The following is a 13,523-nucleotide window of genomic DNA, read 5'->3' as shown; positions in this document are numbered from 1 at the left end:
TACCATTGAAAGGACAGAAAGAAAGAATAGGAGAGCGAGGAAGGGAGGAAGGGGGAGAGGCTTTCCCTCAGTCCTGCACCCCTCTCTAGCTATTATTTAATTGTTCTTCTCCTCCACAGGCAAATTTATCAAAATACAGTCTCTCTACTCTGTTTCCAATTTTTAAAAGATATTTATTTATTTATTTATTTATTTATTTATTTATTTATTTGAGAAAGAGAGAGTACATGAGCAGGGGAGGGGGACAGAGGGAGAAGCAGACTCCCCACTGAGCAGGGAAGCCTAAAGACACGGGGCTAGATCCCAGGATCTTGGGATCATGACCTGAGCCAAAGGCAGCCGCTCAACTAAATGAGCTACCCAGGTGCCCTTATGTTTCTATTTCTTTATCTCACATTTATTCCCAGCCTAAGACAACACAGCTTCTGACCCAACAACTCCACTGAAACTATCCTCAGCGAAGACACCGATGACAATCTACAGAATCCAACGGACATTGATACTTTCTAGTCACTGTTTAATAGATATTGTATTAAACAGCTGCTAGCTCCTTTCTTCTTGCAAGACTTTATTTCCTGGGCTTCTGACCTCTTGGTTTCCATAACCTTCTCCTACTATTCCACTCAGCATACTTTATGGATTCCTTAAACTGGATTCCACACTTAACCAACTATTTTTCTGATTCACAAATCTTTGCCATATAATATTGCCCACTCTCATTGCTTCAACTCTTACTTAGATTCTAATGATTCCCAAATTTGTGTCTTTAGGCCTTTCTTCAAAGTCTCAAATGCACATATTCAGGTTTTTGCTCTGCATCTGCACATAGATACCACACAGGGCGTTTTATTTTTCCCTCTAAACCAGTCCCGCTTCTGTTCTCTTAGTTGGTGTTTTCAGCATCCACCCAGGAATGCCAACAAAATGCTTAAGAAACATCCTTGATTCTTTCTTATCTCTCTCGCACCTTATCCTGTGGTCCACAAAATTACTATCATTTAACCTTATGGATTTATGAATTTAACGCTATGAAATCTCTTTGAATTTATCCCATCATCACTTGTCTATGACCTTCTAGTCCAGATTCCTATCATCTCTCACCTCAATCTCTGAACCTGATGGTGTTTTCCCTTTCCATCAACCTAGCCCTCATCTCCTGCAATGCAGAGAACATACCAGGAACTACACTTCCCGAAAATCCTTCTCTATATTGGACTTGAGGAGAACTTGGGCTAGATCTGGAAAGCAGAAGTGAAAAAAGGCCATTTTTCTCTGAAGGTCATGGGCGCAGACACATGGGCAGACTCTAGGTTTGTAGCAGCTTCTCAGACTTTTTGACAAGCTCTGCTTTGCTGCTGGAGATTAAGAAACCCAGTGGGAACTTTCCCACAGAATCCCAGCAAACTTAGTGAGACCGACCCACTTCATGCATCGGGATAAGGTCCTCAGTGGCTGTTTCCCTGACTTTCTGGCTACAACTTTCTTGACTCTCCCTCTTCCATTCTTAGTACTTATGAATTACTAAGTCCCATACCAAATCCCTTCACTTATACAATATTTCCAGCAACTCACTTCTCCTGACCAAACCCAGACTGACACAACCTTTGGAATGTTTCCCATTTCTCCAGTTGTGTCTCCTTCAAATCTATTCCAGAAAGCCGTCCAAGTGATCTGCCAAAGATCCGGCTGTCTAATCTGCCTCCCTAAAACCACTTGGTGATTCCCCATACTATACAGGACAGCCTGTCCTTCTTGGCAAACAAAACCTACGTGATCTGATTTGGCCCATAGCTCTTAATATTTACTTCTCCCTCTTCTAGCCTTGTACTTTAAGCTCAGATATGTCAGCTTCTTCTCATTCTTTAGACACACACACACACATTGTTTCTTTCTGTGCTATGTTGGTGACACTGCACTCCCTGTTTGGAAGAACCTTCACATGCCCCATCATAATTTATGTGACCTTTTCCTTCCATAAGACTCACCTCAAGAGTTATCTCCTTCTGACCACTCTTAGGCTGGGTTGGATGATCGTTCTCTATGTTTGGTTATTCTTGCATCCATATCTACCACTCTTTTTACTAATTATCTATTTAAGTGCCTGTTTCCCCCTCAGGCTCGGCATGTCCTGAGGTTAAAGACTGTCATTCATCTTTGAATCCTAGTTCTGGCAGAGGGCTTAATGAATGATGAATAAATGTAACTAATTTGCCCACAGAAACAGTTTTGTCCAGAATGGTCTAAGGAGCTGGTTTGAGGCACGCTGGGCTATCAAGCGTAAAAAGAGGGGCTGTCAAGGGAGAGGACAGAGTGTGCAGGCTTAGAAAGGCTAGAACTGTTTTATGTACACCTGGGGGTACACTCATTTCCTGTTAAAGTATTAACAGCAAATTGGATCTAAGACCACTGAATAGGATGACTGGTGGTATCTACTTGGGAGAACTGAATGACCACACAACCATACCCATCTTCACTGCCCACTGGATGAATAAGAGTCAGGGTTGAGGTTCTGGACATTTATGGAACCATGTTGCTAAAAGGTGAGTTTTGGGCCTAATGTGATTTAGTCCTGATTTAGCTTGTTAATTTAACTAAGTTTTCTGGTGTCAACATAGTTACTGTAAGTTAATGGTAAAGAACAGGATAAACGGAAATAGCTATATAAGTTTTCACACAGGAGTTACAGCTTGAAAAATTACTAGAAATGGTAGAATTTAAGAAGTTCCAGAGAGGGTTTTCTCTCTGATCTTTCCATGTCAGGTTATAGTTTTTTCCTTTCTCTGTTGTCTCCCTGCTCATTTCCCCTTCTCCCAGATACTTTTGCCAATCACCTTTGACCTAACTGTTTCAAAATAAGTGAACTGATACAAGAATATCTGATTTGAATTTATCTGGGGTAGTACTAAGAGCAAACAGTTACTGAATGCTTATCATGGGCTAGGCACTATTCTAAAAGCTTTATGCATGGTAGCTCATTTACTTTTCATAACAAACTTATTACCAGTGTCATGCCCATTTTTAAGATACAGAAACCGAGATACAGGCAAGTAACTTAGCTGGGATTACACAGTTAACGAGCAGTTAAGCCAAGATTCAAACCAGGTGGTTTAAATCCATGAAGCACATTGTAATCACTATGTTCCATTTTGTCCTCAGAATACACTTTCAAAAAAATAACTTCACATAAATGGAATGTCATTTAGGAGTATTTCTCAATAATCTCCTTCAATAAAATAAGCAAACACCTAGAGAAACATGCACTAAATTATGATGAAATTAAGAATTAGGCAGTCATTGTCTGTACATCTTCCTGGTTTCCCTTGAAAACTTTTACTAAGGCTTTTCTCTACATTATTTCTTATTTCTATCCCCTGTCAATCAACCACACCCATATGGATAAAGATAACTAACATTTATCCAGTTCCTGTTACCTAACAGGCATATTTAATTATCTCACTGATTCTTCAAATTCCTCAAAAAGTCATTGTACTGTTGAGTTATATTACACATTTCTTAGAAAGGAAGAAAATGAAGTTTAGAGATCTCACATGGTTCAGCAAAAATGACCAAGCTACTAAATTACAGAGAAATCTTTTGACTTCAAAACTTTAATCCATACACTCCCTAAAGGCAGATAATCTACACGTGTGTCTATTTTATATACTATATGTGTACATACATATCATACTGTGTGTGTGTGTATTAGAAGAGAATGCACAAAGGAGATTATAAATGGTGGGGATAGAAAGTAGAAGAGGAAAGGACAAGAAAATGAATAGAGTTACTGAATTTTGCTGCTGACAATATCAACATACTTACTTTGAAAATGATGAAGGAACATTTAGAATGATGGCAGAAACACCTGAAAGAAAGGAACTTTCAAAAAACACATCATCTATAACATCGACCTGTGGTTGGCCCTGTTGTACCTTAGTTTATTAAACTTTCACCTGCGAGTGCACATAATTTGTTAGTTACCTTATAGCTTCTTTCCCATGGAATTCTGGAGGCACTGGTTCAAAAGAGTCATCAGAGGAATGCTCATGATTTATTTCGTCCTCAAAAACTTTATAATAAGTGTTTTGACGTTAGGACCAAAATGAAGACTTTAGGAAAAACAATGGTGAATGTCGGCGGCCGTCTTCACCTGATCAATCAAGACACAGTTAGATACTGAATCAATCATCTACATCAGGGAAGAATGGTATCTGTCCTAGTGTAGCTTGATACCAATTTTTTCCTATTTTTTCCATTTTCTATTTTCAATTAATGATTTATTTTTCCAGTTTTATTCAGAAATAATTGACCTCTATAACTGTATACGTTTAAGGCACAATGGTTTGATTTACATACTGTAAAATGATTACTATGATAGGTTCAGCTAACATCCATCATCTCAATAGATACAATAAAATGAAAAGAATAAAAAGAAAAAAAATGTTCTCCTTGTGATAAGAACTCTTAGGATTTAGGTTCTTAACAACTTTCCCATGTATCACACAGCGGTGCTGACTACAGTCCTCATTTTGTACATGACATCTCTAGTACATATTTACAACTGGAAGTTTGTACCTTTTTTTTTTTAAGATTTTATTTATTTATTCGACAGAGAAACAGCCAGCAAGAGAGGGAACACAAGCAGGGGGAGTGGGAGAGGAAGAAGCAGGCTCATAGCGGAGGAGCCTCATGTGGGGCTCGATCCCAGAACCCTGGGATCACGCCCTGGGCCGAAGGCAGATGCTTAACAACTGAGCCACCCAGGCGCCCCTAGAAGTTTGTACCTTTTGATATCCTTCCTCCAATTCCCCCTTCCTCCAGCTGTAAGTCTGATCTCTTTTTTTTTACAAGTTTGGTTTGGTTTTTTTGTTTCTGGGTTTTACTGGTTTTTTTTTTTAGATTCCACATATAAGTGAGATCATACAGTATTTGTCCTTCTCTGTTGGTATCAATTTTGAATTTAAGTTATTAAGTTGGATGGGGCGCCTGGGTGGCTCAGTCGTTAAGTGTCTGCCTTCGGCTCAGGGCGTGATCCTGGCGTTCCAGGATCGAGCCCCACATCAGGCTCCTCCGCTGGGAACCTGCTTCTTCCTCTCCCACTTCCCCTGCTTGTGTTCCGTCTCTCGCTGGCTGTCTCTCTCTCTCTGTCGAATGAATAAATAAAATCCTTAAAAAAAAAAGTTGGAGAATTACATTTACAATGTTAAAAGTAAAGTATTATAAAGATTTTTAAGTTAAGACAGTGTTTTGGCCTTTGATGAATTCCCAGCTCTGCTTCACTAAAAAAAAAAAAAAAAGTTTATCAAAGAAGATAAAGTGGTAGCTCTTGGAAATCATACCAAACATCAAGAACTTCCTCATTCTCAGGATTTCTAGCCACTTGGATACTTAAAAAGAGAAGTTATGCAAGCTGATTCCTGCCATCGTAGATGAAGAAATAAATATTATTTTGATAATATAGAAAAACGAATGTTGAAAATAATGAGCATATCAGTCATTATAAATCCAAAGTCAACATTTTCAAAGCCCTAAGAATAAAACAAAAGCAGAAAAAATAGTTATTAAGAACAGAAAGGTAGACAAAAGGCTGGATACGCACTGGTATATAGAAAAAGGAAAGAAAGGAAGACACTTAAAATTAAGGGATCGGAAGTGGAAGGATGGGAAATATTAAAAACCCATTAAGAAAATGAAATAAATATAAATCAAATTGTTGCTGGCATATCTTCATTTGTTTTATTTTATGTAGATTTTTTCAAATCTTCATTTGTTTTATTTTATGTAGATTTTTTCAATCAGATAGATAGATAATCCTTAAAGTTTTGAATGGCCTCATGAAATTATACAAGGATTTTCATCAAGGTAGTTCATATCACTCCAAGGTCAAATGGGTTGTATGTAATACTGATTAAAAATTGTTTGATATTTAAATGGACTTATAGTTTAATGGTAAGAAAGGAAAACAGAGCAATAATTAATAGGAAGTTCAGTTGTGGATCTAAAAAACCAAAGTAAATAAAATGAGATGACATTTTAATGATGTCTCCCCAAAATGTGAATTTATTAGTGATAAGAGGAGGAAACTTAATAGATTTTTCAGAGACTATAGAGTAATTTAAACAACACAGAATCTTCTCATGTAATGTCACATGACAAGCTATTACTGTAGGCTAATATAAGGGGATAAACTTGAGCAAGTATCACCCCAAAAGAAGAGCTAAAGAGGAAGAGATACAACAACATATAACTTCTAGAAGTATGAAAACAGAAAATGTTGGAGGCATATAGAAAAATATACGGAAAATGTATAGCTAGAAATTGAGTGTCTTCGATAAGAGAAATGAAAAGGATCATGTATTATGGTTCTAGAGATATAATGTGGGAGAGCAGAAATGCTCAAGAATGAAAATATGTAGAAACATCCCGAGCTGAACTAGCCAGAAAAGGAAATTACACTTTTCTGGCTGAAAAAGCAAAGGAAAATTTCTAAAAGAGAAAAATTAAAATTGAAAAATAAATTCGTTTTATTCATAGCATTTACAGCATTTAAAAAAATATGTCAAAAATTGAATGAATTTTGGATACTTCTCTTTTGCTGCTACTGACCTAGTTAAGAGACATTTTCTCTACCCCCTAGTAACCAAAACTAGAAACCAAAGCCACCCTCATCCCCTCCCTTTCTCAGTTCCTCCATCTAATACATAACTAACCACCAAGTCAGATTGTTCTATCTCCTAAGTATTTCCTGTGTCTGTCCTCCCTTCTATATTACACTGGTCCTCATGTTGGTCCCCTCCCCCCTCTCTAACACAGATTATGATATCCACCTGCTTTGAGCCCATCCTCCAAACAGCTGTCAAAGTGGCCTTCCTAAAACACAAATCTCATCAGTGAAAGGTCCTACATAGATTATATCAATCTGTCTTATTTCCTGCACCAATGGTTCTAAGGTTCTTAGATTTCTTGGGTGAATAATATTTTTTAATGAATATAGTGTGTTCTTTAAGGACAATTTAAAAAAAAAACCTCCTATTGTAAAAGAGAGAAAATATTTTCATAACAAAAGTATAAATATTTAAAGGCTATAATCTCACAATATAAAAGACAACTTCCAATGAAAGAATTAAGGTTTATAAAAAGCTTCATATTGTTTTTCTCATTTCAACAAAAACAAGAGAAGACGTTGTCAGGGATCACCACCAATACTGGAACTGACTAGAGGAGAGAATCCCAAATTCTGCATGTGATCTGTGGAGTTAGCAAGAGCAGACACCTACAGAGGGACTTCACTGGAGGTGAACCTCAGCATCATTGGGATTTTACATGCTGCCCTGTGCGTAGCTGTGCACAGATGCGTATTTGGAAAAAAATCTCCTCTTGTAATTTCTTGTTAGCTGGTTATGAATTCCTACACTAGAACCACATTTGACACCCAAACTATGCACTAGTTCTACCTAATAACTTTTCATTTCCTGACACTGCAGCTGTTTTCCATTGCGGGGCACATGTTATTCCTTTTGACCGTAAAATTCTTTGTGCACTCTTGTCCGCCAGGTAAACTTTCTTACTCTTTAAATGCAGCTGAAGTTCTTTCCTCCCACCAACCCGAGGTCTTACACTATCATAGAACTTTGTGGTATCTGCTCCTATCACACTTCCTACACTATATTTAATTAATGCTAACTTGAAGCCTTGAAGACAGAGACTGTTGACCCACATAAACTTAATCAGCAGTTATGTATTAAATAGATACATAGATGAAATCTGTTTTCTAATTAGTACCAGTTTTATGGGAAATTTTGGTTCAGAAAAAGAATTATGAAGTAAAAACATTTAAATATAACCTACTCTAAAAATGTGGATTTGAAAGATGTTTATAAAAATTAAAGAATACATATTGTACCCAAGTAAGGGGAAGTGAGATTGAATCAGATTTGTGGGAAAAAGGAAAAAAAACACACAAAACCCAAGGAGGAAGAGAAGGAGGGGTAGTAGGAGAAGAAGGAAAAGAAGAAATAGATTTCTTATTTGAAGCTGAGGGAAAAAAAGAGGACATTCTTGTATTCCTTCATCAAATATTTATTAGAGTTTTTTTGCACCAGGTGGTCTCTAGATGGAAAAACACATTGTTTATCCTGAAGAGAGTTAAAATAAGAAGACAAATATATGCATTTATGTAAGTTACCAGGAACTTGTTGAGGACCTACTATGTGACAAAGACTGCTCTAGATGCTTGGAGATATCAGTGTAATAAAACACAAGCATCTCTTCCTCAGGGGACTTACATTCTAGAGACAAAAATACAGGACATAAACAATAAGTATAATGAATATTGAATTCAGTGGGGGGAAAAAACCCAAAAGGGGAGTATTAAGTCAGTTTCAAAGTTTCCGTCCAAATTCTGCTAACTTTGTTTTTGGGCCAGACATATAACCTCTCCAGACCACTGCTTTGGCATCTCTAAGATGTGAGGCTTGTACTAAATGCTGAACTAAATACTCATTGGTAAAATTTTCTGATTACGTGAATACATAGAAACAGAAAAAAATTAAATTCCATTCTCCCAGAAATAAATATTACTCATTGTGCCTTCCCATAGTAAAGGGTGGGGGCTAGGGAAGTTATTTGAAAAGTAAGCTAATTATGAATGAGTAGAGAACTTAGTAAGAAAGAGTAGGTATTTACCTATTAAAGTACGAATCAAATTTTAGATGGAAGTATTGGAGAAAAAAATTTTAATGTAGAAAAAACCCAAAATCTTAGGACAGGACAAATAGGTAGTATGGTACAGAGTTGTGACAGGGGAAAATTACCTTTGGAGCGTTAACTATGCCTTCCTTCAATCCCAAGAAAGAGTTTCAATTTTATCTACTAGGCTCTGGGGCCTGATGGGCTACAAACAAACTCACTTGATTTTTATACAAAGGGTTATAAACAATGGGCAAAAGAGAAAATAAGAAAATCCAAAAAGAAAAAGATGATGAGAAAGTGGAGAAGATCCTAGCCCCAGTTTAGCTGGGCACACTTTTAAGGGTTCAGCAAAAAGGAATTTTTAAGACCTTTGCTATGTGTATGAACAAGGGAGTGAGTGCATACACCAGGAGATCAGATCTGGGATTTGAATTTCCATGTTGCAGGTTTGAGATGACAGTAAAATTTTCTGATCATTAGACACTAGAGTGCTGATTCTTGTCTGTGACCTGTGCCAAGGCACATGTGTTAACTTGGTTTCAGAGATTACATGTATTATATACTACTTTTCATTCAAAGAAGAAATTTCATTTAATTTTAAGAAGTTGTTTATTCACAAGAATAATTCTGCAAAATAATTTTGAAGCCAATTTGCTAAGTGCATAAGAAATGCATTATTTCAAAATGACAGATTATGGAATTATATTAATGGAACAAATAAGAGGCATAGGGGATAAAATCCTAAAATAATACTGTAATGAAGATAAAGAACATGAAACAAGTAAAAGTCTAAAAGAATACTATACATATCCTAAAAACAGAATACCTGAATTAGAAAACGTTTAAAGAAAGACACCAAAATAATAGGGTTTGAACAGCATAGACCTCTTCAGATTCTGCTGCATGAGAAGGAATTATGTATGAGTACAATTTGTGGATTTTATGTGGGCAGAAGGGAATATATTAGTTCCTGGGATGCCATATGCATTCTACACAGGAATTTAACAATAATTACTTAAAAACTATTTTTTTACTAATTTTATGAGTTTATTTTACTAATTTTTATGACACTCTATAAAGTGTTATAAAGGTCATCCATTAACTTTATACTGTTTCCTTCATATTCTTGAGATGCAGAAAAACAAGTTTCCTAGAGCCAAATATTAGCAAGAGCTGTTTAATGAGCTCTCTTAATGTCCATGAGTTCAATTCAAACTAAAAAGCATCATCATGTTCAATAGCTGTTAAAGTTGTTTCCTTCTCTCTCCCCACCTACCAACAAACACACACACGCCAACACGCACACACATACACACACATGCAGGCCCTACCTTTATAAAAGATAAAAACCAAAAGAAATACAAGTTACTTTTAACTAAAATGTTTTTACCAAACAATTCTGGTCAGACCATTAAATTAGTGAGATGAAAATGAGGAGACTATTAATTTTTAAACTGTTTCCTTCCCTCTGCCATCAGAAATGCTCCTTAAATTACAAGTAAACAAATAGTAAGATATTACCTTATAAGAAGCATAGTGGTTTTAAATTAAACTGTAACCACACTATGACTTACCAGGCAAAACTCGCTCAAAATATAATGTTAATATCAAATAGAGAAGAGTATCAAGTGCCAGAAGGAAGAAAGTAACCATCATTATGTATGACTCCCCAGACGGATCGGGAAAAATAAAGCCAATCATGGTAATAATGGTACCATGGTACACATGGTAATAACCCATGTGTAATATCTGAGATTAAAAAGAATAAAATAACAGAAGATGAACCTATAAGGCTAAAGGTTTTCTTTTTTTTATTAAATGGTGCTAGATAAATATAGTTCATATTTTAATAGCTTTTTCTTCAAAAAGGCACAGTGAAGTTGTTAGTAGTAGTGTTGCTTTTTACAAATAAAATTATTGTCACGGAAGTGGGAAATGCTATCTGAGAAAGTAAAGCAATTGAAGAATAGAAATTTAACTGACTAATTGATTACCACATAAGTTTTAAAGAAGGGGATTTAGAGAAGTGGTCAAGGAGCCAAAAATAACATATTGTAGGAAGAGAAACTCAGAGCGGGCAGTGAAACTGGAGGACATATAAAGGAAATATAAAAATGCTAAGGATAAGATATTGTAGAAATAATCAAATATTAAATAAGTACTGAAGACTTGAAGAGATTGATTTTAAAGATAAGAAAGATAATAGCTCACATTCACATAGCATGTGTCAGGAACTGCACTAGCATTATGTGTAGAGAATAATACAGTCAGCCCTCCCGCTTACCCCCACTGAGGTGATTCCTACTGACATCCCCCTTCTGCAGAAGAAGAAAGGAAGGCTACAGAAGTCAAACGACTTGCCCAAGGTTACCCAGCTAGTACGTGGGCAGAGCTGAGACTGATTCATGCATTATTACTTATTCACTATTACTCAGACCTCCACATTTTATTGCTTCTTTAAATGGGGACATAAATCAGACAAACTGAGGGGTCAGATAATGGGCAATTATTTTTCTTCTTTAAATTTTTTAGGATTTTACAAATGATCTATCTGCTTTGCTTATTACTCTGGTGAGAATTCACAAGAGAATGCAGCAGAACTTCTTAAAATACAAGGTGATTGGGGCGCCTGGGTGGCGCAGTCGTTAAGCGTCTGCCTTCGGCTCAGGGCGTGATCCCGACGTTCTGGGATCGAGCCCCACATCAGGCTCCTCTGCTGTGAGCCTGTTTCTTCCTCTCCCACTCCCCCTGCTTGTGTTCCCTCTCTCGCTGGCTGTCTCTCTCTGTGTCAAATAAATAAATAAAATCTTTAAAAAAAAATTTTTTTTAAATACAAGGTGATTGATCACTAAGTTTCATGAAGTTACCAAACCCTTCAATAATTTTGAAAATCTAATGAATAAAATAATAAAATCATTGTGCTCCTTACCTGGGTCATTCCAGCAGTGAAGGCAAAGGGGCTAAAAAGGCCTAAAGTCCATCCCAAAGATGAAGGAAGTTGTCTGTACCATACAGTGAATCCCAGACATCCCCAAAATATAGTGGAGAGAAAACCAGCCAAACCGGTAAGGATAGGTTTCTTTATCAGCACACTCAGGAGGAAAGCCAATGCTATCTGAAGGAAGGAAGAAGTGTTCCAATTGGTATATTTGTTCCTTTGAGAATCATTTTTAGCAATTGTAATCAATTTCTCACACTGTCAAAAACTTTCTCAAAACATAGAAAACAAGATACCAAATTAGTGACTATGCCAAACCAATATCCTGAAGAAATATCATCTACTCAGTTATCTGAAATGTGAAACAAATTAAGAGATATGTTTTGCCAACTCACCAAAGACAAGCCATATAGGAAAAAGAGTGTGAATATCACCATGAAGCCAACAATTACTACAATTTGGATAGATGTTATGATCAGAGCCATAAAAATGGGCAGGATAAATATGAGGCCAGCATACATTAATCTCCAGGACAGCCTATGGTAGAAACAAGGTGTTACTTCAGAATGTCACACACAGGTAAATGTTTGGAGAGGCAATATGCAAAAGAGTTATGAGTACAAGTTCTGAAATATAATTTTTACAATTGTTGAATGAATTAAAAAATTCATATAATTACACATAATCTGATTCTTTCAGTCAAGTGACTAAATATGAAATGGAAATATAATAATTTTACCTTTAAACTCTCTTAGACTAAGTTCCTTTTGGTATAAAATTATTCTTAATGTTTAATTGAAATCTCTCTGATATAAGGAAAGCTCATTTTATTTTTTATCCTTATATGGCTTTTGACATTAACCGTTCAGGGTATTGTTTTTAGAAATTAAAGTACTACAGTGTAGCCAGAAAACACAAAACTAAAGGAAAGCAAAAGGTGTCCTGGGCGTTAACAGCTATATAACAGGGATACTGCATCACAATGGTCAAAGCATGGTTATTTTTGAAAATTTGAGGACATAGATCAAAGATATGTTTAAACTTTTAAAAACTGACCTTTCATGAACACAGTAATAAATTGTCAAGTTCCCTTTAAATTTACATAGGGTTTTCAGTTCAAGTGTAGAACTTTATACAGATAATGCATTTGAAATCCTTTTATATCATCTTGTGCAGTACATAAATTTGTACTATCACATGTAAACAGCATTTTCATGTATACAAACAGTAAGCTTAAATGATTATAGTTTTCCTAGTAAGGAGAGTCCTCAAAAAATTACAAACAGAACTACCAAATGATCTAGCAATTCTACTGCTGGGTATTTTTTTTTTAAGATTGTATTTATTTCTTTGAGAAAGAGCGAGCGAAATGGGGAGGAGCAGAGGGGAAGGGAGAAAGAATTTGAGGTGGACTCTACACTGAGTGGGAAGCCCAACACAGGGCTTGAGCCCACGACCACTGTGAGATCATGACCTGAGCTGAAACCAAGAGTCAGATGCTTAACCAACTGTGCCACTCAGGTACGTCTCTACTTCTGGGTATTTATCTGAAAGAAATTAAAACTCTAACTCAAAAAGATATACGCACCCCCATGTTTATTGCATTATTTACAATAGCCAAGACAAGGAAGCAACTTAAGTGTCCATCAATGGATGAAAGGATAAAAAAAAAAAAAGTGATAGAGATATACACACAATGGAATATTATTCAGCCACAAAAAAGAAGGAAATCTTGCCATTTGGGCTAACAAGGATGGAACGTGAGGGCATTATGCTAAGTTAAAATAGACAAAGGTTAATACCATATAATCTCCCTTATCCACAGAATCTAAAACAAACAAACTCATACATACAGAGAACAGATTAGTGGTTGCCAGCGGTGGGGGTGCGGAGCAGG

At 36.3% G+C, this 13,523-nt stretch overlaps 1 protein-coding gene across 1 annotated transcript in view; it reads right to left on the bottom strand.

Moving 5' to 3' along the window:
• Positions 1-13,523, bottom strand: part of LOC123803172 (ATP-binding cassette sub-family A member 10-like) — a 60,981-nt gene that overhangs the window by 33,585 nt on the left and 13,873 nt on the right. The window contains 4 exon segments of the mRNA XM_087854719.1: positions 3,979-4,147; positions 10,263-10,437; positions 11,618-11,803; positions 12,022-12,163. Coding sequence (XP_087710845.1) covers positions 3,979-4,147; positions 10,263-10,437; positions 11,618-11,803; positions 12,022-12,163 — 672 coding nt within the window.

The sequence above is a fragment of the Ursus americanus genome, chromosome 23 (assembly GCF_024610735.1).
Source record: "Ursus americanus isolate L20-20 chromosome 23, mUrsAme1.1.p, whole genome shotgun sequence".
NCBI classification, from domain to species: Eukaryota; Metazoa; Chordata; class Mammalia; order Carnivora; family Ursidae; genus Ursus; species Ursus americanus.
Note: the sequence above shows the minus strand (reverse complement) of the source record. Positions and strands in the feature narration are given on the sequence as shown.